Genomic DNA, 27,504 nt, shown 5'->3' with positions numbered 1-27,504 from the left:
AACTTCATTTCCAGAGAAAAATTAAATACCAGGTTTCAAATAAATAACTGATTAATGTCAATTTTTCAGGGTAACTAGATTATAAATTGTAGAATAATTATCACTAATTTGTATCAGAAAATTAAGTCTAGGATAACATGTGGAGTCTTGGTATGTGCATTTTTAATCCTTTAGCTACTACCCCATTGAATTAAAAAGTGTAATGTGTGGTAGTCATCAATGATGGGTGAGATTTCAAAATATGGAGAGAAAGAAGAGAGGGATATATTGAGACTGGTAAAATTCACTCACAAATGAAGTAATAAAGAACTGCACTTAAACTGTGATTCATTAGACTGTTTGTTAAGGCCCAAGAGCACCTTTACAAAATGTAAGGTTTTCTTCTAGGAAAAAATGATATATTAATAGTAGACTCCAGATCATTGACATATACATTTTCAGAGTTCAACCAGTTTATAAATGTAGTACAATAGTACATAACTTCAACCAGAAAAGTATGTCTCTGAAGTCACTTGACCTGACCTGTACATTTTTAATCCTTAGCACTGGCCCGGATAAAATGACATCAGTAGTCTTTCGCTACTTTGATATATCTTTGATATAACTCGCCTTTCCATGGTGGTGTCATTGAAAACTACTAAGGTTATTAATTTGGGTCACTGCTAAAGGATCTATCTATACACACACACACAACGGACACGTATATATGTGTGTGTGTGTATATATATACAGATATATCTTTTAGCTATATATGTAGTATATATAGGTATATAAATATTTGTGTGTATGTAGATACACATAGCGCTATACATATGTCTATATATGTGCATATTTAAATGTGTGTGTATATATCTATATATAGATATATTCTTTAGCACTGACCCAAATTAATAACATCAGTAGTCATATATATATCCTTTAATATATATAAGCATATGTATATATATGAAAGCATATGTTTATATCCTTTAGCCTATATATGTATATGTATACATATATACGTTATATATACATATATGTGTGTGTATGCATATATATCTTGTTTTATTGTGCTTTACTTTATTGCCCCTCAGATATTACTATTTTATAAACTGAAGGTTTGTAGCAGCCCTGCATTGAGCAAGTCTCCTGGTTTTATTTTTCCAACAGCATGTTCTCACTTTGTGTCTCTGTCACATTTTAATAATTCTTGCAATATTCCAAACTTTTTATTATCATATTTGTTATGGTGATCTCTGATCAGTGATCTTTGATGTTACTATTGTAATTGTTTTGGGGCAACACGAACCACGCCCATATTAAGATGACAAGCCTAATCAATGATATGTTGGTTCTGACTACTCCACTGACTAGCCATTCCCCCATCTCTCTCCTTCTCCTTGGGCCTCCCTATTCCCTGAGACACAACAATATTGAAAGTAGGCCATTTAGTAAGCCTGTGATGGTCTCTAAGTGTCCTAGTGAAAGGAAGAATCACATGTCTCTCACTTTAAACCAAAAGCTAGAAATGATTGTGAGGAAGGCTAGACTTCTTGCACCAGTTCAGCCAAGTTGTGAATGTAAAACAAAAACAAAACAAAATGAAAAAGCCAAAAAATTTCTTGAAGAAAATTAAGACTGCTACTCCAGTGAACATACAAATGATGAGAAAGCAAAATAGTCTGATAGCTAATATGGAGAATGTTTTAGTAGTCTGGATAAACGATCAAACCAGCCACAGCATTCCCTTAAGCCAAAGCCTAACCCAGGACAAGGCCCTCACTCTCTTTGATTCAATGAAGGCTGGGAGAGGTAAGGAAGCTGCAGAAGAAAAGCTTGAAGCTAAAAGGTTGGTTCATGAGGTTTAAGGAAATAAGCCATCTCCACAACATAAAAGTCCAAGGTAAACAGCAAGTGCCAATGCAGAAGCAGCAGCAAGTTATCCAGAAGATCTAGCTGAGATAATTGATGAAGGTGGCCACACTAACCAACAGATTTTCAGTGTAGACAAGATAGCCTTTTATTGGAAGAAGATGCCATCTAGGACTTTAGTATTTAGAGAGGAGAAGTCAACGCACGGTTTCAAAGCTTCAAAGCACAGACCAATTCTCTTGTTAGTGGCTAATGAAGCTGGTGGCTTTAAGTTGAAGCCAACAATCATTGACTATTCTGAAAATCCTAGGGCCCTATGGATTATGCTAAATCAAGCAAGATGGGTGACTAGAGATGCCTGGTGCTTGTCTCCCCTACAAGAAAGAACCAAGGCAACAAATACACATCTAAGATTTGATTAGAGTATCAAAGGGATAGTCCTACAGTGGAGACACACCTGTGGTGACTGGAAGTCCCCACAGCATGGAAACACTCAGCCTCTGCAGCCCCTTCTCCCCCATCTGGATTGAATCAGCCCAGAGAGAGGAGGGACTTCTCATTGCAGGGTGAAGGTAAGCAAAGGATCCCCACCAGCCCCACCGCCATCACAAACACAAAGTCTTTACAACAGGAGAATCTCACAGTCTTTGCAAGCCCTGAGGCCAATGTGGAGTACTGCCAAGAATTTACGCAACTGCATGTCCTGGACTAGGAGTACAAGCTGAAGACTTCCCACCCCCAGAGACCTAAGCTGCAGCAGCACAGCACCATCTTGAGACCAGAGTCATCTCTTGAGTGTGCCCTCCTCTGGGGGCCAGTAGCCGCTGTGCCTCTCCACCACTGGAGCTTTAACTTCAGTACACCAAGCCCACATGGGTGGGCTAAAGCCACAATCCCAGCTGTGTGGAGCTTGGTCCCAGGATTGGCTGTAACTCAAGTACTGCAGAGCAGGGAAATCAACCCCCACCACCACACTTCCAGACAGAGGAATAATCTGCAGTCCCGTCCAGGGTAAACTCGCTCTTAAGCTAGCCAAACCACTACCTGCCCTCTCCCAAGTGGGAGAACCCCCTAAGCCTCTGAGCAGCTGATACACCCCCAGGTCAACAGAGTGACTATGAGCCCATGCTCAGGACCTGAGAAACAGCCCTGCAGGCCCCATCCACCACAGACATGCTCCTGGCCCCATCCACCACAGACAAGCCCTCTGCCTTTAATAAGGGCCTGAGGAGCAGTCCCACAGGCTGCCCCCAGCAGGCACATCACTGAGTGGGCCTTGCACCCATGTCTCAGACCTGAGAGACAAGCAGCTGTGTATGCCCAAGTCTCAGGGCCGAGAAAAAGCCCTGGGAGCTTACTCTGGCCAACATACCCTCAGGCCAACTAAGCAGCCACATACCTATGTCCCAGGTGAGGAACATTCCTGTAGGCCACACCCCACCGAAACACTCCCAGGCCAACTAAGCAGCTGTGCAACCTTTCCTGAGCCTGAGAAGTAGTCCTGTAGCCATTCCTAGCAGATGCACCTCCAGACCAGCCAATCAGCCATGAATGCCCATGTCCTGGACCTGAGAAAGAGCCCCATGGGCTACTCCCAGAAGACATGCCCCTAGGCCAGCCAAGCAGCCTCGTGCCCACATCCTGGGTCATCGAAGCAGTCCCCTGGGCTTCCCCTGGCAGGCACCACACAGGCCAGCTGAGCAGCAGTGTGCCCACATCCTGAGCTACAATAGTCCTATGGACTACCCCCAGCAGACACACATCCAGGACAGCTGAGAAGTCATTTGACTGTATTCCAGGCCTGAGAAACACCCCTTCTTGGTCAGCCATGGCAAAGATACCTTCAGTCCAGCTTAGCAGCCATGCAGCTATATATTTGGCCCATGAGTTTCCCCCAGCAGACTGGCCCCAGGCCAGATGAACAGCTGTGTACCCACATACCAGGTATGAGAAACAGCCCTTCAGGCCACTCTGGGAGTGCACGCTTCCAGGCCAGGCAAACAGCTGTGTGCCTGCATCCTGGGCCTGAGAAACTGTCCTGCAAGGCACATCTGGCTGGCATGCCCTGGTTGAGCAACTGCATTCCCATGCTCCTGGCTAGAGTGACAGCACCATGGTCAGCCACATAAAGCCATACTCCAAGTTTTCTGACCCACTATATGCCTGCACACACCTCTACCCTAAGAAACAGCCCAGTGAGCCCACCCTTGGCAAAGCTGCACCACCATCACCACAAACTTCCTTAGCCTAGGCCACTGAGTAACTTGCAAATGTTACTAGTGTGGATCACAGCTGAATAAACTACGTGGAGACTACACTTACTGCATCCAAGTAAGTGTAGAACCAAGGCCAATACACCCCAATGAACTGACATCCAAGACCCATTCATACAAATAAATTCATACAAGTAAACCTACTCCATAAAATTGGAAAAGGTGACTTTTTCACCATATGCGTAGAAATCAACACAGAAACACACCAACCATGAAATGCAAGCAAACATGTCACCTACAAAGGGAAATAATAATTATCCAGTAATAGGCCCCAATCATAAACATATGAAATGACAGAAAAAAGAATAATCTTAAGGAAACTCAGTGAGATATAAGGTAATACAGATAGACCAGTCAATGAAATCAGGAAAACAGGATTTGAAAGAGAAATTCAGTAAAGATACAGATACCCTAAAAAGAACCAACAGAAGCCCTAAGAGCTAAACAGGTCAAGGGATGAAATGAAAAAATACAATCAATGGCTTCACAGACAAGAACAAGCAGAACAAATGATTTCTGAACTTGAAGACAAGTCCTTTGAAATAACACAGGCAGGCAAAAAAGAATAAAAAAGAACGAAAAAAGCCTACAGGATTTATGGAACACCATTAATTTGATCAAATACTCATATTATGGGCATTCCAGAAGGAAAAGTGAAGAGAAAATGTGAGGAAAGCATATTTAATAAAATAAGAGCATAAAATTCCTAAGTCTTGAAAGAGAGCTAGACATCTAGTTTCAGGAAGATCAAAGAACCCCAAATACATTCAACCCAGACATTATAATCAAATTGTGAAAAATCAAAGACAAAGATTTTTAAAAATAGCAAGAGAGAAGTAAGACACTTACAATGGAATCCCCGTTAGACTAACAACTGATTTCTCAGCAGAAACCTTAGGCTAGAAGAGAACGGGATGATATATTTGAAGTCCTGAAAGAAAAAAATCTTTCAGCCAAGAATATTATACCCAGCACAGCTATCCTTTACAAATGAAGAAGACATCTGTCATAGATAAACAAAAACAAAGATAATTCATCACTACTAGACCAGCCTTACAAGAAATGCCCAAGGGAGTCTTACATCTGGAAGTAAAAAGATGATAACCACTATCATAAAAACATGCAAAACTTTAAGTCACTGTTAGAGTCAATACATAAAGGAGAAAGAGAAAGGAATGAAACCTTATCACTACAGAAAACTACCCAACTTCAAAATAAACAGAGAGGAAGAAAGGAAGAAAACATATACAAAACAACCAGAAAACAATAAAACGTCAGAAGTAACTCCTCACCTACCAATAATAACTTTGAATATCAATAGATTAAATACACCATGAAGGATAGAGACTTGCTGAGTGGATTAAAAAATAAGACCCAACTATATTTTATCTAAAATAAACTCACCTTACCTGTAAAGAAACAAATAGACTGATAATGAAGGGAAGGAAAAAGATATTCCATGCAAATGGAAGCCAAAAGTGAGCAGAAACAGCTATACTTGTATAAGACAAAACAGACTTCAAGTTAAAAACCATAAAAAGTGACAAACAAGATTATTATATAATAATAAAGGGTTCCATTCCACAAGAAATATAACATAATTGTAATATGTGTGTAATTGTAAATATGTATACACTGAAACACCAGAGCACCTAGACATATAAAGCGAATATCTAGATCTAAAGAGGGAGATAGACCCAGTTACAATAAGAGTTGGGCACTTCAGTATCTCACTCTTAGCACTGGACAAATCATCTAGACAGAAAATCAACAAAGAAACATCAGACTTAAACTCCACCATAGACCAAATGGACATAACAAACATTTACAGAACATCTCACCTAACAGCTGCAGAATACACATTCTTTTCATCAGCACATGAAACATTATCCAAGATAGACCGTATGTTAGGCTACAAAACAAGTCTCAGCAAATTTTTAAAAATTGAAATTATGTCAGGTGTCTTATCTTGCCACAATGGAATAAAACTAGACATTCATAGCAAGAGGAACATTCAAAACTATACAGACATATGGAAATTAAACAACATGCCCTTGAGTTACAATGAGTGAAGAAAGAAATTAAGAATGAAATTTAAAAATTCCTTGAAACAAATATAACTAGAAACACAATATACCAAAACTAGGGGACACAGCAAAAGCAGTTATTAAGAAGTATGTTTTTAGCAATAAATGTCTGGATCAAAAACACTAGAAAACTTTCAAATAAACTACTGAACAATTCTACCTTAAGAAACTAGAATAGTAAGAACAAACCAAAGCCCAAATTATTAAAAAGAAATAAATAATGAAGACCAAACAGAAATAAGCAAATTTGAGGCAAAAATTACAAAAGGTTAACAAAAAGCAGGTTTAAAAAATCAACAAACCATTAGCTAGACTAATTAAGAAAAAGAGAAGACACAAATAAGTAAATTCAGAAACAGAAAAAGAGACTTCATAACAGACATGACAGAAATAAAAATAATTATTAGAGACTATTATGAACAACTCTACAATAAATTTGAAAACCTAGAGGAAATGGACAAAATCCTTGACCCATACGACCTACCAAGACTAAACCAAGAAGAAATAGAAAACCTGAACAGACCATAAACAAGTAATGAGATTGAACCAGTAATAAAAAGGCTTTCAACAAAGTCCAGGACCCGATGGCTTCACCACTTAATTCTCACTTGTGAAAGGAAGAGTCATTTGCTACAGCAAACTTCATTGTTGTCCTATTTTAAGAAATTGCCTCAGCCACCCCAACCATTGGCAACCACCACTCTGATCAGTCAGCAGCCATCAACATGGAGGCAACAATGCCCTCCACCAGCAAAAAGACTAGGACTTGCTAAAGGCTCAGGTTATCATTAGCATTTTTTAACCAATAATGTCTTTAATTAAGTTCTGTGCATAATTTTTTTTAACATAATGCCATTGCAAACTTAACAGGCTACAGTGTAGGGTAAATATAACTTTCATATGCACAGGGAAACCAAAACATTTGTGTGAGTTGCTTAATGCAGTTTTTGCTTTATTGCAGTGGTCTGGAATGAAACCCACAATGTCTTTGAGATATGTCTATACACATATTTATATATTATACATCTGTATACATATTCTTTTATATATCTTTATATACATATATATAGAAAGAGATAGAGCAAAGAAGACAAAAATATGCAAAATTCAGTGTTGGGAGTATCCATGAAGAAAGAGTTTCTGGTTAATGATTGTAATTTTCTTTCTTAAATATTAAGTCTTCCAGTGAGCTAAGTCATGTTTACTATATCCTTTAGATTCATGGGATTCTTGTTATTCAAATATATTTTTCATCACTATTTTGTGTAGCAAATATCTAATGATATATTTTTGCATTTTTTTTTTTTTTTGGTAGATAAAGTATGTTAGAACGACTTTCCAAGTTTGAAGTTGAAGATACTGAAAGTGTTGCTTCATATGAGTAAGTCAGTTTGAAGTTTGAATGGAGGGAGCCATTGATGGATCTCTTATCTTTAGTTAAACAGAGCTTATGCTGAGGCAAGAAGAAAAAAGGGAAACTATGGAAAGATATCAAAATGTATGGGTGGGAGCATAAACCGTATTTACTCCAGTTGAATTATTAGACAAGTATTATTTTGAAAAAAAAATTCCATCCATTCAGAAATAAATGTTCTTCTAGCTTGAAAATGTAAAAAGTATTCTTAGAAGAAATTAATTCCATTAAAAGTTTTCTTTAAAAAAAAAAAAAAAAACAGGAATGCAGAATGCTACTTAACTCATCACTAGTGAATATTTCTCATTTTTACCGGATATTGTGTGATTTCCAATTTTGTAGATTTTGCCTATGAGCAAATGGTATTGATAGCAAAAGCAAACATGTTTTGCTGACTAAAGACCTCTTTATTTGGAGCTTGCAGTGAGCTGAGATCCGGCCACTGCACTCCAGCCTGGGCGACAGAGCAAGACTCCGTCTCAAAAAAAAAAAAAAAAAGGCCTCTTTATGCTTACTGGGATTTTATTCTTATTTGTTTCTAATCTCACTAGAGTACTTCCTGTTGCACTGACCTGAAGGCATTTTATCATGTACTCACTGTAATGAAGCAATACATTCTTAAACTGGCTTGTGTCTGAACTGCAGACATATTCAGGAGATTTTTCTTCTGCTTCTTTCTTGCCCAGTTGTATAACCATTTGCCAGCTTGTGTCAATGTTGGAGACGAAGTCCTGCCATAGAGGAAGTTAACTCACCATGGTTGTAAGTGGTTGGTGTCTGTCTAAACAAAGATTGGAAACAAAGGGGGCAAATACAAATAGTTCTTCAAATTACCCTGAATTTGCCACTGAATTAAACTGTGTGTCTGCAAATCAGCTATACGTTTTCTGTAATGGAGCTGCCCAGGGATGAAGCAAAATTAGACAGATTAAGCAAGGCAAGCATTTCCTTCTTTCCCCACTCCAAACAAAATAAAGCAGGATTTCATTTTATTTTATTTTTAAATTACAAATTCTCATTACATAGATATAGGAGGAATTTGCAGTAGTCCCTGTGAGAAACGCTGGTGTTTCATACCAGGGGGATGATCTTGGATTTATAGTAAAAGCTGGAATCAGTGCTTGGCTTTGATATCATATATTCATTCACCTGATACTCAGCAAGTCACTAAACTTCTTTAACTTTCAGATTATTCAAATGTAAACTGGTTATGATGCTATCTATGTACTGGATATTGTATTGTAAAAAATTAGTAATAAAACTAAAATAACATGCAAAAATACTTTGAAAACTCTGTAGCTTTGTGAATAGGTTTTATTCTAAAATCTGAAAATAACATAAGAGTTCATTAAAGGAAAATCAGAAAATACAATCAACAAATCTACCCACATATAGTCCTTCTTAAACTTGGATGCATGCACTTCTAAGTTCTTTAAGCATATACTTTTTGTTTACAGATATGAGACCATACTTATTATTATTCTTTTGTAAATAACCTTATTACTTCATGACATCATGACTATATTTTTTGTTAATATATATTCATGTGCACTTACAACATTATTTGTAACAGTTGTTTTACAAACTGTTATATTTACAAAGTAATATACCATGAAATATTTACAAAGTAATATTTCATGGTGTAGATGTGCTGTAATTCATTTAATAGTCAGATATTGCAGAACAATTAAGTTTTTTTTTTACAAGTTTTTAAGTGTTACAAAAAATGAATATATTTGAGGCTAAATCTCTGTATATTGTTGGTTATTTGCTTGTTATAAATTCTCAGAAGTGGAAATTCTGTGTCAAAGGGAATGATTGTGACGCTATGGATATTGATCTGTGCTTTAACATCAAGATGCAAGTGTACATTTCTCCCTTCCCACACTTAGCACTAACCGTAACTGACTTCTTTGATATTAGTAAATATATTTGTTCTAATGCACATTCTTTGACACACCTTCATTTACCCTTTCTAAGTTAATATTTCATCATTTGCAAACTACTTTCGCCCAGTTAAAATTGGGATGTTTTTCTGTCTTTGGACTGAAAAGTTAAATCTATTGATCCTTTTTCTATTTTATGTAATATAAGTAATTTCTCCCAGGTTGTCTTGCTTTTCACTATATAAAGTATTTAATCTTCATGTAATCAAATGTATCTGTACTTTTCTTTGTGATTTTGTCTTTAATGTTATTCTCAGAAAGTCCTTCTTACCCCAAGATTTTAAATATATTCACCAAAATTTCTGTTTTGAATGTATTTTCTTCATTTATATGAAATATCTGCCCTGAATTTTCTTTGTCTTAAGGTATAAAGTGTAGACATTTACTTTTCTTCTAAGTGACTCATAGTTTTCTCAGCATGAAAACGTCATCCCCCTGTGTTGTCCTTACCGTGTTTTAGTGCTCTAGAGTGAGCAGGAAGACCACAGTCACTACAGTGTTTTTAGTGCTTTGCATCATGGCCATCTCCCTTCCCCTAGAGTCTGTGCCAGAGAAAAATGTGTCCAGTGGGAGAGACAGCACCTGCCTCCAATACAAATCCCACTTCATTAAACATGGTCTGGTTAGTGTCATGTATCTCCCACCTTCTATTGATAAAAAATAAGTCATATTCATAGTTAATATTTGTGCTTTTAATTCAACTATGATATTGATATTGGAACTTTTAGTGTTTTAAGGTTTAGTATCTCATATCTTTTTCTATCTCTCTCTCTCTTTTTTTTTTTTTTCCTGAGCCACAGTCTTGCTCTGTCACCAGGCTCGAGTGCAGTGGCGCCATCTCAGCTCACTGCAACCTCTGCCTCCCAGGTTCAAGAGATTCTCCTGCCTCGGCCTCCTGAGTAGTTGAGACTACAGGCATGCACCACTACGCCCAGCTAATTTTTTGTATTTTTAGTAGAGATGGAGTTTCACCATGTTGGCCAGGATGGTCTCAATCTCTTGACCTCGCGATCTGCCCACTTCGGCCACCCAGAGTGCTGGGATTACAGATGTGAGCCACCGCACCTGGCCACTATCTCTTTATTTTTAAATTGTCACTTAAATTTAGTTTTTATCTCTCGTGTATAGCACATAATGCCTTTAATTTCAAAGTTATCTGAGAGTATTTCTCAATATGCAATATGAGAGTAATATGTTTGTATTTATGATTTCTGGTATATTTGGTTTTATTTATCATCCTTTTCTTTTAAAAAATACTTTGATATTTTCTTTTTAAATTGGTCTATATTTTGCTATTGATTTGTTTTTATCTCTTGCACTTTTTATTCATATGCAAGTCAGAAGCCCATTTCTAGTCTATTGATGTTTATATTTAAACATATAGAGAATATAATTATATCACTTTTCTCCATCAATATCAAGAATAAAACTGGACTTGTACCTGTGAAAGCTAAGAAATGCAACCTGCCTTTACTTCTATCTTCTTCCACACCTTGAATCCTAGTGTAAGAATGCCTAAAAATTCAAATCAATACTATTATTCGTGATTTTATATGATTTATCTTTACTTTTAGAATCATTTATTTACATTTTCACCTGCTACATTTTTATGCTACATTAACAATTATTATTTAGACTTACCTCATTCTGAGTTTATATTATGTACCATCTTTTCTCAGTAAGTCATCTTCCTTATTTCTATGTTCTTCATTTTGATTCATTGCTCAGCTGACTCAAGCCCTTTGAATAATTGTTTTTAGGAAAGGTACATGGAGGCTATGCTTCGAGTTGCTGCATGTTGGAGTGTCTGTCTATTGCTCCCAAATGTGAAAAGTACTTTTCCTGGATATGGATTTATTGAGTCATAGTTATTTCCCTGCAAACTCTGCACATAACTGCTTGAAACTGTATTTACATAGCACACTTTTTTAAACCAAAAAAGTCTCAACTGTATATTTATTTGATATAGTTTCAGTGGACACTGAAACAGATTAAGGGGCTAAAGCCACCCAAACCACTCCTTCATGTCTTCGTAATCTGTCAGGCTTGGTTCTGTATGGTGACATTGTCTAGTGAGTTCAGATTTATATTTCCTTGATACCCAGAGATCCAGTAGACTGTGTGGGATCAGAGGGTCTTGTAGTAAGAGAATGGCAACTTGAGGAGAGAATTCACCTCTTTTGGCCAATTGATTCTCCATCTACATCAGCCTTAATTCTCCAAGCCTGGGCGGAGGTGGTGGGTCCAGGGGAAAATTAGAAGGATTGGGGATTTACCTTATCTCAGGTTAACCTAACATCATTCAGCAAAGGCCGATTTTTTTTTTTTAACTTTTATTTTAGATTTGGAGGTACATGAGAGGTTTGTTACATAGGTAAACATATGTCAGGGAGGTTTTTTTTTTCACATATTATTTCATCATCCAGGTATTAAGCTCAGTACCCAAATAGTTACCTTCTCTGCTCCTCTCTCTCCTCCTACCCTCCCCACTTAAGCAGACCTCAGTGTCTATTTCTTTCTTTGTGTTCATAAGTCCTTATGATTTAGCTACCACTGATAGGTGACGACATTCAGTATTTGGTTTTCTGTTTCTGCACTAGTTTGCTAAGGATAATAGCCTCCAGCTCCATCCATGTTCCCACAAAAGACATGATCTCACTCTTTTATTATGGCTGCATAGTATTCCATGGTATATATGTACCACATTTTCTTTATCTAGTCTGTCATTGATGGTTACCTAGGTTGATTCCATGTTTTTGCTATTGTAAATAGTGCTGCAGTGAACATTCATATGCATGTATCTTTATAGTAGAATGATTTATATTCCTCTGGGTATATGCTCAGTAATGGGATTGCTCAGTCAAATAGTAGTTCTGCTTTTAGCTCTTCAAGGTATTGCCATACTGCTTTTTATGATGGTTGAACTAATTTACACTCCCACCAACAATGTATAAGTGTTCCCTTTTCTCTGTAACCTTGCCAGCATCTGTTATTTTCTGACTCTTTAGTAATAGGCATTCTGACTGGTGTGAAATGGTATCTCATTGTGGTTTCAATGTGCATTTCTCTAATCTGTGATGTTGAGCTTTTCTTCATATGCTTGTTGGCCACATGTATGTCTTCTTTTGAGAAATGTCTGTTCATGTCAAAGGCCAATTTTGGCAGTGCCCCAGTTCTGCTCAGTATCTGCCCTCTTTGTTCTCCAGTCTTAGGCACAGGCTGTGAGCATTGTCTTAGGATTCATGGCTCTCGGGGTGGAACTTAAGTCTTGTGTTGGAGGCTTCAGTATGACAGAAACTTTCTGAAGACTTCTCCTACTGAAGCCTCCTGTGTTGGAGGCTTCTCCTCCTAAAGAGCCTCCAACATACGAGGCTTCAGTAGGACAAAACAATTGTTCCTCATCAGCTACCTTGTCTCCAGCCACAAGGTAAAATGAGGCATTATTGGAGGCTCCATCAAACAGGTTCTCCTTCCTTTGATTAATGGAAGGAGCCCAGTCTTTCGGGTGCTTCTCCTTTGAAGTATATCTTACTAAAATGTCTTACCTCTGAAGTTCATTTGCAACCTCAAATGTGTGTCTGTTTACTAGGTGTCTAGTTTGAAGAGATGACAAGAGTATCATTTACTCCCTATGCTCATTCCTGAAATACCTTATTTTATTGTGGTGGAAACTGAGATCTGGCCAAAGTTTGATGACTTGCCCAGGCTGGCACTAAAATACAGTTCTCTTCTACCACCCTTTTCTGTCTTCGTGCTATACTCCCTGAGTAGATGACCACAAGTTTAAGTTTAGTATTGCCATAAAGTTGGGGTTGGGGCTTTGCATGCAATGGAAATGTTACTAAACATCCAAAGTTTACTGTCTTATTCGCATATATTCTGGATAGCAAAGTAAAATACTCATGGAACAGCAAGAATAAAATTTTAGCTATTAGTAAAAAGCATTTTGTTATACAACTTCTGAATAATTTTCTTTTAAAATTGTATTTATAAAGGCCTTTGTTTTTTGGTTAAATTTACCATATATGTTAGAAGAAATCTGATTAATTTTATTTTTACTTCTTTTTGCAGCAGCAAGATTAGAAAATTGTGCATTCAATTGTATCATCCTTTGCATTTGGGTAGGTGGGACATAGAAAACACCATGTGTTAAATATATTTGAGACTTGGCTTGGCGTGGTGGCTCACGCCTGTAATCCCAGCACTCTGGGAGGCTGAGGCGGGCAGATCACCTGAAGTCAGGAGTTCAAGACCAGCCTGGCTAACATGGTGAAACCCCATCTCTACTAAAAATACAATAATTAACTGAGCATAATGGCGGGTGCCTGTAATCCCAGCTACTCAGGAGGCTGAGGCAGAAGAATGGCTTGAACCTAGAAGGCACAGGTTGCAGTGAGCTGAAATTGCACCATTGCACTGCAGGCTGGGCAACAGAGCAATACTCCATCTTAAAAAAAAAAGATATGTATATATATATATATGACTTAATACTTCAATGAGAAAGACTGAAATAAAAAAACAAAAGCATTTCCACCTTCCATCAGTTGCTAAGTAGCCGTGTGCCCCTTCTAATGTAATCTAATTTATCATGGAATTCTGGTTTAAGCTGGACATTAAGACTTGCAAATAAATGGCTTTTGCCTACGATTAATAGTAACATGTTAATATTGTTTTTCTTCCATCTGCAAAAGTAACATTAATGAAAATTAAATGTTAAAATTCTATAAGTTAAGTGTTTTATTAAGTACCGTATACATCTAGACTTACTCTTTAATTCTGGAAATAATTTACTTAGACTCTTCTCTACATAAGAGTGAGATTTCATACTATGATATAGATTTATGCAATATAACTGTTTCCTTTTGAATTAATACTATTTTAATTTGAGCTGCAAGTTTTTAAAAAAGTACTTCGAAGACTAATTCATCTTCATGGATTAGGCAAATAGTCTAATCAATTTATGGAGAATGTATTTAGAATATGTAACAGCAAGTGGCAGGAGGTACTTTAGAGTTCAAGACTCACGTGCCCATCACTATGCTAGAAGCACCCATAAATATGGAATCACGTACTTGTTGAAAATGTCACTGATGAAAAATCTTGGTCTTTTATGAGCATATGTTACTCATGCTTTCATTTGGTTTTTATTAATAAATTCTTTAGAATTATCCAGATTGAGGGTTTATTTTTTATGAGAAATTGGTATAAATTTCTTAGAAAATTCTCAAATTTTAAGAAGAGTTTACAAACAGACACAGGTGATTTTAATTCAGTTTTACTTTTCTCTCTTGAGGTGTTGGTCTGATGTTTCTACTATAAAAGGGCATGATAATATCTTGTGAAGTGGTTTGGTGAGAATTTTGTTTATTAAGAACTGCTTCTATTGGGTGAAAACAGTGACTTTCTGAGATTCTAAGGCATTACAGTTTTTCCTGACACTGGGCGGCTTAATACTAAATCATAACATTTTGGTACCTGATCAGTGGCCTAAATACAGTATAGCTATAGGGACAAAAGCCCCTTTATCTTTTTATTTATTTATTTATTTATTTATTTTAGAATATTTGGAGTTTTCCTGGTCTTACTGCATGTCACTCTCCTCCTTGCCGACCTAATTTTCAATGATAGCAAACTTTATATTCCTTTGGTGTATCGTTCTATTTCTCTAGCTATTGCCTTATTTTTTCTCATGGATGTTCTTCTTCGAGTATTTGTCGAAGGGTAAGTTTGATTATTTTTATAATGTATTATGCTATTTTGTACTTTTATAAGAAGCACTGTGGGAGGCTGAGGTGGGAGGACCCCAAGGTCAGGAGTTCAAGACAATCCTGACCAACATGGTGAAACCGCATCTCTACTAAAAATGGAAAAATTAGCTGGGTGTGGTGGTGGGTGCCTGTAATCCCAGCTGCTTGGGAGGCTGAGGCAGGAAAATCGTTTGAGCCTGGGAGGCAGAAGTTGCATTGAGCTGAGATCACACCATTGCACTCTAGCCTGGGTGACAGGGCAAGACTCCATCTCAAAAAACCAACCAACCAAACAAACAAACAAAAAACAAAAAAGAAGCATTTTAAAATAATTAACAGGAACATTCACCACAAACTGACTTAAAAGCCTTTGGGCCTTATAAGAACATTGGCGGTAGTCTGGCAGTACCCACCATGGCCTGTGTTTGAGGTGGCCATGGATTGATGCTCCTCTGCCTTTGGAGAGGGGTGGAAAGAGTGGGAGGGACTGCATCTTGTGGTTTGAGTGACAGCTCAGCCATAGCACAATAAAACACTAGGTAGACTTTTAAAGTTTTTGATCTAGGCCCTGATTCCCAGGCAGCACCTTTGGATCCACCCAGAGGCTGGGAGAACTTGCCATCCTGAAGGGAAGGACACAGGCCTGGCTGTTTTTTACCATGTGATGATTGTAGAGCCCCAGGGCCTTCAGGAAACTTATGCAATAGCTAAGGAGTGGCTACAGCAGGTCTTGGGCAAGACCCAGTGCTGTGCTGGCCTCAGGTCTGACCTAGTGAAGTCACAGTAGTGGTGGCCACAGGGGTGCTCGTGTCACTCAACCCCAAGCTTTAGGTGCCTCAGAACAGAGAGAGAGAGAGACTCTGTTTGTTTGGGAGAAAGTAAGGGAAGAGAACAAGAGTCTCTTTTTGGTAACACAGAGAATTGTCCTGGATCTTGTCCAAGACCATTAAGGCAGTACCACTGTGAGTCTGCAAGAACCACAGAGTTTAGGAGGCTTGGGGTGTCCCCTAAAGCAGATACAGCTTAGATCACAATATCCAAGTTCTTTCAAATATCTGGAAAGCCTTCCCAAAAAAGATGGGTACAAACAAGCTCTGACAGTGAAAACTACAATATACAGTGAAAACTACAATAAATACCTAACTCTTCAATGCCCAGACACCAAAGAACATCTGCTCACATCAACATTATCCAGGAAAACATGACCACACCAAATGAACTGAATAAGACACCAGGGGCCAATCCTGTAGAAACAGAGATATGTGACCTTTTAGACAAAGAAATCAAAATAGCTGTGTTGAGGAAACTCAAAGAAATTCAAGACAACACAGAGAAGGAATTCATAGTTCTATTTAGATAAGTTTAACAAAGAGATTGAAATAATTTAAAAGAATCAAGCAGAAATTCTGGAGCTAAAAAATGTAATTGGCACACCAAGGAATGCATTAGAGCCTTTTAATAGCAGAATTGATCAAGCAGAAGACAGAATTAATGAGCTTGAAGACAGGCTATTTCAAAATACATAGAGCAGACAAAGGAAAGAATAAAAAACAATGACACATGCCTACAGGATCAAGAAAATAGCCTCAAAAGGACAAATCAAAGTGGTATTGGCCTTAAAGAGATGGGAAGTGTAGAAAGTTTATTCAAAGGGATAGTAACAGAACTTCCCAAACCCACAGAAAGATACAAATACCCAAGTACCAGGAAGTTATAAAACACCAAGCAGATGTAACTGGAAGACGACCTCAAGGAATTTAATAATCACAGTCCCAAAGATCAAGGATAAAGAAAGGATCTTAAAAGCAGCAAGAGAAAAGAAACCAATAATATACAATGGAGCTACAATATATCTGGCAGCAGACTCTTCAGTAGAAACATTTCAGGCCAGGAGAGAGTGGCATGACATATTGAAAGCGCTGAAGGAAAAAAACATTTACCCTGAAACAGTGTATCCGGTGAAAATATCTTTCAAAGTGAAGGAGAAATAAAGACTTTTCCACACAAACAAAAGCTGAGGGATTTCATCAACACCAGACCTGTACTAGAAGAAATGCTAAAGGGAGTACTTCAGTCAGAAAGACAAGGACATTAATAAGCAGTAAGTAACAACCTTAAGATATAAAACTCACTGGTAATAGTAGGTACACAGAAAAATGCAAAATGTTAGAACACTGTAACTATGATATATAAACTACTCTTATTCTAAGTAGAGAGACTAAACTATGAGCCAATCAAAAATATTAACTACTTGAATTGCCATGTTGGTGCTTTAGTCATATATATGTGTCAAATGATGAATATAACTTTATTGTTTGAAAACATCCCATGAATGTTATATTTTTCTCTTAGTCTACTCTAGAAAATACATTTTAAATAATTAATGAAAGTAGAATTCCTAATGTGGATGAGTCAATAGTTTGTGTTCTTTAAATATTCCTAGCTCTTCTTGCAGGGGGGAATGAACTTTTTTTTTTTTTTAATATTACAGGAGACAGCAGTATTTTTCTGACTTATTTAACATTTTAGATACTGCCATTATTGTGACTCCTCTGCTGATTGATGTCATTTACATTTTTTTTGACATTAAGTTTCTTAGGAATATTCCCAGGTATGAAATGTAAGACTTACCTCTCTTAAAGTTTTAAAGTTTTTCATTAATTTTACATTTTCTGTGGCTTTTATTCTATATAATCTTTTTTTTTGAGACAGAGTCTCGCTCTGTCGCCCAGGCTGGAGTGCAGTGGCCAGATCTCAGCTCACTGCAAGCTCCGCCTCCCGGGTTTACACCATTCTCCTGCCTCAGCCTCCCCGGTAGCTGGGACTACAGGCGCCTGCCACCTAGCCTGGCTAGTTTTTTGTATTTTTTGGTGGAGAAGGGATTTCACCATGTTAGCCAGGATGGTCTGGATCTTCTGACCTCGTGATCTGCCTGTCTCGGCTTCCCAAAGTGCTGGGATTACAGGCTTGAGCCACCGCGCCCAGCCTTCTATATAATCTTTTAAACTTCAAATGTTCTCATTCTATACCAAATACATTGCTTTAAAAATGAAATGTTTAGGTAAATTCACACATACTTTGAAACTAAAAGATTGTGACATTTGGGGACCAGTGAAGAGCATCCACACTAAGTACCATTAATTGAATGAAGAAGATGGAGTACCCAAAGAAGGACTTTTTTACTCTTGTACTAACTTTAACTTCTCTACATTTTGAAGTTCTCATCAAATTCCCATTTGTATCACTTTTTTTGGCCTTTTGGCTAAGATCAAGTATAATATTTTTATCAGTTTAATATCTGCTATATAAAAAAATTTTATATTAAAAACAATTCCCCTCTGTGCTTCAACTACAAATCCCTTACACGTAATGTTCTGTCTGGATTTTTCCTACAGCCAAGAGGGAATCTATTTGAGCATATGCAAAGTTTCAGTGACTTCAATCATGAGTTTCTAAAACATAGCAAACAGAACAGAAACTAGGAGATGACACGTATGGCAACAGAATGGTAGTTTTGCAGTATAGTTGTGGTAGACACAAAGAAAGCTTAGGCAAAGTTAGAACTGTTAGGGATTAGGAAACTAAAGAGTGTATGAGGACCTGGTGACTTTTTTTTTCTTTTTTTATTGTGACAGTGAGGAAAATGAAAGAGCAAATGTATACTGGGATGTAGATGGTGGCTTCCTAAGCTTGTTCAGGGGTCAAATAGCTGATTTCTTTTTGTATCCTAGCTTCCCTGGACTACAGCTCAGGCCCCAACTAAGCATGTTAAGTGATAGGCTTTTGGAGTTATTTGAAAATAACCTTAGCCAATGTGGTCCTCTGACTAGAAACCTCAGCATCACTTGAGAGCTTGCTAGAAATATAAGAAGAAAAATACTTTAGGCCCCACCTTGGACCCACTGAATCAGTATCTCTGGGACCCAGCAATCTGCAGCTTAACAAACTTTTCCAGATGGCTCTTATTTACATGTGCCCAAATCAGAGAAGCACTAGTCCAGACCATCAGTTCTCTTCTTCAGTGTTTCTGATGGTAGGAGAGACACCAGCTAGCACACTTTGGAAGTATCTCAATCTGTTGCCTGCCTGATGTGCATTAGCAGCTGTAGTGAACCTCTGTTACTCATGGGAATAACAAAGATGAACAAGAATAATCAATTTGTTTTGATGTGGAAAAATTGAATGTGCTAATCTTAAATCCCAAAATTAAATTAACAAATGCGAAGATCCTGTTGTATCACTATTTCTCTAGACCAGAATTTCTTAACCTCAGCATTACTGACATTTTGGGCCAGATCATTGTCATGAGAGGGTGGTGAGCAGTTACATTAATTGCAGGCTGTTTAGCAAAATTCCTGGCCTCTATCCACTAGATGTAAGTAACACACACACACACACACACACACACATCAGTTGGGAAAACCGAAATGCCTCCAGACATTGCCAAATATCCCCAAGGTAGGTAATTGGGGAGAGGAGGGAAAATTGCCTCTGGTTAACAACTGCTGCTCTGGACAGAGTTTATATTGATAAAATTCTGTTTCTGAAGCAAAAATGGATCTTTCAAATTTATTGTTAGATGGACACATTTAGTTCGACTTCTACAACTTGTTATTCTGATAAGAATTTTTCATCTGATTCATCAAAAAAGACAACTTGAAAAGCTGATGAGAAGGCTGGTAAGTGGCAAAACATGCTTATGATTCAGAAAAAATATTTTGTATTTTGGGACCCATTGGCAAGGGTTGATATCTACACTGTATAATGTTTTTATTTTTATGTTGATGAATGTTTCACAAACTAATGATGACTTTAAACTCTCAGGTTTCAGAAAACAAAAGGCGATACACAAGGGATGGATTTGACCTAGACCTCACTTATGTTACAGGTTTGTGACTTGCTTGATTTACTTGTATTACTTCACTTTTTCTTGTCATTGTATTTTTTTTTTTTGCCTCATGTAAGACACATTCATTCAAAATATTCTTTATTCATGAGGATATATGCCACTGTGATAGTGTGACATATTTGTGGTTTAGCCCTGGCAATGGAAGGGCTGCATGTCTTCTCATTTCAGGACTACTCGGTTGCAGCATAGGAACTTGAATGGATTTTCAGCCGACTCCGTTTGAGTTTCAATTTATTAAGCTCTAGTAGTTATTCTGAGTCTCAAGGATCCCAGAGAGACCTCTTCGCATCCTAGAACCCCAGAGAATGAGGTCAGTGCTTGGTAGATCTCAGGTTTTCTGAGTCAGAGGGCTGCAAAGCACGTTGGGAGTTCCCACCATCACTGGTGCCCAGAACTCTTGGATTTTCTCTGGTATTTAAGATAAGAAATAGGCCGGGCGCGGTGGCTCACGCCTGTAATCCCAGCACTTTGGGAGGCCGAGGCGGGCGGATCACAAGGTCAGGAGATCGAGACCACAGTGAAACCCCGTCTCTACTAAAAATACAAAAAATTAGCCGGGCGCGGTGGTGGGCGCCTGTAGTCCCAGCTACTCAGGAGGCTGAGGCAGGAGAATGGCGTGAACCCGGGAGGCGGAGCTTGCAGTGAGCCGAGATCGCGCCACTGCACTCCAGCCTGGGCGACAGAGCGAGACTCCGTCTCAAAAAAAAAAAAAAAAAAAAAAGATAAGAAATAAATTCTAAGAACAGGGAGAGCTTCATACTGAGGCCAACATAAGTACATGGCATACGGTTAGTACTAGTGGAGTCTTAAGAACGCCATGCCAGTTTAATTGTCATTATGTTGGATCATTTAATATGTTATTTGATTATCCTGAGTATTAGCTCTTTTCTGTTAACCTCAATCTTAAAAGTTTTTTTTTTTCTGTGAAAATGGAGTGTGATCATGAATAAATTATTTTTTGTGTGTTATAGGAAATCTATAATAATGTTTGTAATAGTGATGGTTTTGATTTTCAGAACATATTATCGCTATGTCATTGCCATCTTCTGGAAGGCAGTCTTTCTATAGAAATCTAATTGAGGAAAGGGCCTTTATCTGACAAATACTCATTTCTCAGTGAATGTAGACTGTGTAGTCATGAGTTTATTATTGACCCAGATACGGCAGTATTCTTTTAAAAATGTACTCTTTCAAGTAAAAAAAAAAAAATCATAATGGATTAATACCAGTTACAATTGTGCCAGTGGTTACAAACCACCCCAAAACTTACTGGCTTATAACAGCAACTATTTATCTGGCTCATGATACTATGGTTTGTGAATTTGGGATGGGCTTAACTGTCCAATTCAGGTGCCTGCAGAAAGGATTTCCTGTCTCAACTAAGCTCATTCATGTATCTGTGGGCAGCTACTGGGTCATCTGAGGGCTGACTAGTCTAAAATGACTTGGCTACCCTTAACTGACAGAGCCACTACATGCTACATGCACCCCCTAAGGTCCAAGGCCCATCCCGTCTGGCACTCACTGCTGCTAATAGCTCCACCCCCTTCACCAGCAGAGCCACCATATGCTGCATGCACTTCTAAGGCACTGAGGACTGGCCTGCCTGGTGCCCACCCTGCTGGTGGCAATATGCCACAACTAGCAAAGCCACCGCACTTAGCATGCATATGCTTAGGGCCTGAGAACTCATCTGAATGATGGCTCCCACACCAAGAAAAACCATACCACTGTCTCCACAAACACTCACCATCAGACCACTGAGGCACTCACAGACACCACTGAATGCTGATTATAGCCAAAAAAGTCGCATGAAGACTATATTACTGCACCCACCCAGAACCAAAGTCAAAGCACCCTACTCAATGAACACTATAGGGGACAACTATTGGAAAAAGTATTTCTTTATGAAAGCTCTCTAACAATGGAAGAGGCAACTGTTCCCGTAGATGTGCAAAAATCAATTTAGGGCCCCAAGAAACATAAAAAGCAAGGAAACATTACACCTCCAAAGAAACACAATAATTCCCCATGAACAGACCCTAAATTTTAAGAGTATATCAAATGGCTAAGAAATTCAAAATAATGATCTTAAGGAAACTCTATGAGATACAGAGAATACAGATAGACAAATCAATGAAATTAGAAAAACAATTTATGATCTTATGAGAAATTCAACAAGGATATATATATGTCATTAAAAACCAGACAGAGATTTTGGAGCTGAAGAATTTAAGGAATAAAATAAAAATACCATCAAGAGTCCAGGTGCAGTGGTTCACACCTGTTATCCCAGCACTTTGGGAGGCCAAGGCAGTGGATCACTTGAGGCCAGGAGTTCAAGACAAGCCTGATTAACATGGCAAAATCCTGTCTCTAAAAGATAAAAAAATTAGTTGGATTTGGTGGCGCATGCCTGCAATCCAAGCTACTTGGGAGGCTGAGACATGAGAATTGCTTGAACCCAGGAGGTGGAGGTTGCAGTGAGCCAAGATTGTGCCACTGCACTCCAGCCTGGGTGGCAGAGCGAGACCCTATCTCAAAAAAAAAAAAAAAAAAAAAAAAGCAATCAAGAGGTTTAAAAACAGACAGGGGAGAGATATGGCCAAAATCTAGGAAGCTCAAAGGTTCTCAAATAGATTCAACCCAAAAAGTTCTTCTCTGAGGTGCATAATAGTCAAACTGTCAAAAGTCAAAAAGAGGGAATATTCGTCAGGTGTGGTGGCTCACACCTGTAATCCCAGCACTTCGGGAGGCTGAGGCAGGTAGATCACTTGAGGCCAGGAGTTCAAGATGAGCATGACCAACATGAAGAAACCCCATTTCCACTAATAATACAAAAAAATTAGCTGGGTGTGGTGGCATGAACCTGTACTTCCAGTTACTTGGGAGGCTGAATCACAAGAATTGCTTAAACCCAGGAGGTGGAGGTTGCAGTGGGCCAAGATCACATCACCGCACTACAGCCTGGGTGACAGAGCAAGACTGTATCCAAAAAAGAAAGGAAATATTAAAAACAGCAAGAAAAAAGCATCAAGTCACATATAAGGGAATCTCCATTTGATTAACAGTAGATTTCCCAGTGGAAACTTTACAGGTCAGTAGACAATGAGATGGGATGATATATTCAAAGTACTGAAGGAAAAAAATAAACAAAACTGTCAACCAAGAACACTATACCCAGCAGAGCTATCCCCTAGAAATGAGGGAGAAATAAAGTATTTCCTAGACAAGCAAAAACTGAAGGAATTCATCACCACTAAACTGGCCTTATAAGTACTGCTTAAGGTGGTTCTACATCTGGAAGCAAGAGGATGATTACCATTGTGAAAACACACAAAAGTATAAAACTCACTGGTAGCACAGATATGCACATGAGAAAGAGACAGGAATCAAACTTTATCACTACAGAAAATGACCAAACCACAAAGATTAAAAAAAAAAAAATAGGGGAAGAAAAGAACAAAGGATATACAAAACAACCAGAAAAAAATTGAACAAAATGACAGGATAAAGCCTCATCTATTAATAGTAACCTTGAATGTAATATAAACAGATCAAATTCCCAATTAAAAGATATAGAGTTGGCTGCCAAAATTTAAAAAAAAAGACCCAACTGTATACTGCCTACAATAAACTAACTTTACCTGTAAAGGTTCATATAGACTGAAAGCGAAGGGATAGAAGAAATTATTTCAGCCAAACAGAAACCAAAAGCGAGTAGAGGTAGCCATACTTATCAGGTAAAACAGACTTTAAGTCAAACTGTATGAAGAGACAAAGAAGGTCATTTGATAATAAAGGGATCAACTTAGCAATAAGATATAATAATTGTAAATATATGTGTACCCAACACTAGAGCATTCAGATAAACAAGGCAAATATTATTAGATCTAAAGGGAAAGATAAACTTCAGTGCAGTAACAGTTGGGGCCTTTAACACCCCACTCTTACCACGGGACAGATCATCCAGACAGAAAATCAACAAAGAAATATCGGATTTAAGCTTACAGATAGGACTAAGTTCTGGTGTTCTATAGTGCTGTAGGGTGAGTACAGTTAACAATAATTTATTGTATATTTTTAAATAGAGAGGATGTTGAGTGTTCCCAACACAAACAATGATAAATATTTGAGGTGATAGATATGCTGATTATCCTGATTTGATCATTACATATTGTATATAGGTATTGAGATATCCCTCTCTACCTTCTAAATATGAACAAGTGTTATGTGTCAATTAAAAATATTTTTAAAGAATGAAGGAAACAGATTTTTTAAATGAAAGGAAAGAAAATAACCTGACTTGGCTGAATGGCCCCAGGTGGTCTCTCATTCTCCAGTAGGCTACTTCAGTCCTGTTCACATGATGGCAGAGGCAAGAGTCCCTGGAGCGGCAACAAAGCAATGCAAATCCTCTTAAGGCCCAGGCTCAAAATTATATATTACTTCTACCCTATTTTATTGGACAATGCAAATTACGGTACCAGTCTGGATTCAAGGAGTAGAAAATAAACTCAAATTCTTGATGAAAGGAATTATAAAGAATTGTGGCCTTTTTTGATAGTCTACCATAGGGAAGAAAGATGGGGATGCTATAACCAAAATGGGTATTCTTAGGTTGAGATCCTAAATTATAGTGAGGGCATACTGGTTTAGACTCTGTGGATGACTAAATTAATTTCAAACATATAATGCTGTTTACTGTGAAATGCCAGCTGAAAGGATCATTGTTTAATTTTATGTAATTTACAATACTTATTATACCTCAATAAAAGTATAATTATCGAGGGCTGGCATCAGTTGCTGAGAGGTGGAAGGAGTAGCTCTCTGCAGTGTGTTAGCTCAGTTCGAACAGGACAGTAGCCCTCTGCGGTGCGTTAGCTCAGTTCCCAACAGGAGGGTGCCTCTCTGCGGTGCGTTAGCTCAGTTCGCAACAGGACGGTGCCTCTCTGCGGTGCGTTAGCTCAGTTCCCAACAGGACAGCGCCTCTCTGCGGTGCATTAGCTCAGTTCCCAACAGGACAGCGCCTCTCTGCGGTGCGTTAGCTCAGTTCCCAACAGGACGGTGCCTCTCTGCGGTGCGTTAGCTTAGTTCCCAACAGGGCAGGGCTGCAAGTTCAGCTGCTTCCCAGAAAATGTCCTGGATCCCCCGGCCTGAGTCATCATCTCATGACTGGAGAACGTGGGCAGATTATTTTGTCAAGAAACTGGTGATAAAAGAGGGACTATAGGAATTAAGAACTGGGCTGAAAAAGAAATGTTTAGAGTGATGCAAGATGGCCAATTAGAAGCAACTGCAGTCTGCAGCGCTCACAAAGAGGAATGAAAAGCGGCGAGGGAATTCAGCACCTTCAACTGAGATATCCAGGTTCTCACGTTGGGACTGACTGGATGAACAGGTCGGCCAATGGAGAACGAAGAAAAGCGGGGAGAGGGTGCGATGGCCCAGCCAGGGGCAGCATGGAGCCAGAGGAACCCCCACTCCCAGCCAAGGGAAGCAGCGAGGGATTGTGCAATCCTGCCCAGGAAACTGTTTCTCCCATGGACCTTTGCAAGCCATGGATCAGGAGATCCCCTTGTGAGCCCATGCCACCAGGGCCTTGGGTCTGCTACACAGAACTGTATGGAGTCGCGCACATCAGCTGCTCAGGCACACACAGAAACCCAGGAGTTTGACACACTCTAGCACCTGGGATCTTCAGCACAGTGGGAAATCTGTCCATATGTATCTCTGGGAAGGGGGCTGAATCCAGGGAGCCAGGCAGCGTCATTCTACAGGCCCCATTTCCATGGCGCCTCACAAGTTAAGACCCACTGGCTTGGAATCCTAGCCTGCCAAAAGCAGCAGGCTGGAATCCACCTCAGATGGGTCTGAGTTCCCGGGGAGGTGGTGAGAGGCAGCCGGCATCACTGTGGTTCATAGACTCAGCCACTCCAGCCTGCCAGCTATGGAAAATACAGTCTGGACAAGGAAGAGTTCCCCACAACACAATACAGCTGGCTTGCCAGATCGTGACCAGACTGCTTCTTTAAGCAGGACCCCAATTCATTCCTCCTCACTGGGCAGGAATCCCTGTGGGGCTTTAACCACTCCAGCAACGGTTCTATGGACAGAGCTTTGATCTCTCCCTGAAACGGAGCTCCTGGCCGGAGGGGCAGCTGCCATCTCTGCAGTTTGGCCAACTCAGCCACTCCAACCTGCTGGCTTTGGAGAATACGGGTGGGCTGCAGGAGGAAGTATCCCCCACAATGCGGCACACCTGCTCTACCCCAAAGCAACCAGACTGCTTCTTTGGAGGGGTCCCTGATCCCATGCCTCCTAACTGGGTGAGAACGCGCAACAGAGGTCTCCAGCCACCTCCTGCAGGTGTGTGTGGACTGGCTATAGGTCAGTATCCCCCTGGGTTGGAGCTTCCAAAGGAAGGAGCTGGCTGCCATCTTTGCTGTTTCGCGGCCTTCGCTGGTAATACCTCGTTCTGAGTCTATGAGGAACTTAAATTTACAAGAAAAAAACAACCCCTTTAAAAAGGATCTGAGGCCGGGCGCGGTGGCTCAAGCCTGTAATCCCAGCAGTTTGGGAGGCCGAGACGGGCGGATCACGAGGTCAGGAGATCGAGACCATCCTGGCTAACATGGTGAAACCCCGTCTCTACTAAAAATACAAAAAACTAGCCGGGCGAGGTGGCGAGCGCCTGTAGTCCCAGCTACTCGGGAGGCTGAGGCAGGAGAATGGCGTGAACCCAGGAGGCGGAGCTTGCAGTGAGCTGAGATCCGGCCACTGCACTCCAGCCCAGGCGACAGAGCGAGACTCCGTCTCAAAAAAAAAAAAAAAAAAAAAAAAAGGATCTGAACAGACAAAGGATCAGGCAAAGGATCTGAACAGACACTTCCCCAAAGAGACATGCATGCAGTCAACAAAAATATGAAAAAAAAAGCTCAACATCACTGATCATTAAAGAAATGCAAACAAAACCACAATGAGATACCATCTCATGCCAGTCAGAATGGCTATATTAAAAAGCCAAAAAACAACAGATGCTGGGAAGGTTGCAGAGAAAAAAGAATGCTTTTACACTGTTGGTGGGTGTGTAAATTAGTTCAACCCATTTGGAAGACAGTGTGGCAATTCCTCAAAGACCTAGAGGCAGAAATACCATCTGACCCAGCAATCTCATTATGGAGTATATACTCAAAGGAATATAAATCATTGTCTTATAAAGATACATGCATGCACACATATGTTCATTGCAGCAGTATTCACAATAGCAAAGACAT

At 39.1% G+C, this 27,504-nt stretch overlaps 1 protein-coding gene and 1 pseudogene across 1 annotated transcript in view; both read left to right on the top strand.

The window, feature by feature from the left end:
* Positions 1 to 27,504, top strand: part of LOC112632405 (phosphatidylinositol 3,4,5-trisphosphate 3-phosphatase TPTE2-like) — a 73,136-nt gene that overhangs the window by 13,764 nt on the left and 31,868 nt on the right. Inside the window, 8 exon segments of the mRNA XM_025398106.1 lie at positions 7,533 to 7,592; positions 12,926 to 12,998; positions 13,655 to 13,692; positions 15,131 to 15,292; positions 17,810 to 17,929; positions 19,898 to 19,997; positions 20,143 to 20,206; positions 21,244 to 21,314. Of these exon segments, the coding sequence (XP_025253891.1) occupies positions 7,533 to 7,592; positions 12,926 to 12,998; positions 13,655 to 13,692; positions 15,131 to 15,292; positions 17,810 to 17,929; positions 19,898 to 19,997; positions 20,143 to 20,206; positions 21,244 to 21,314 (688 nt within the window).
* Positions 18,559 to 18,730, top strand: LOC112633924 (annotated as a pseudogene).

Source organism: Theropithecus gelada, chromosome 10, assembly GCF_003255815.1.
Source record: "Theropithecus gelada isolate Dixy chromosome 10, Tgel_1.0, whole genome shotgun sequence".
Taxonomy (NCBI): domain Eukaryota; kingdom Metazoa; phylum Chordata; class Mammalia; order Primates; family Cercopithecidae; genus Theropithecus; species Theropithecus gelada.
This window is presented reverse-complemented; position numbering and strand designations above follow the sequence as displayed.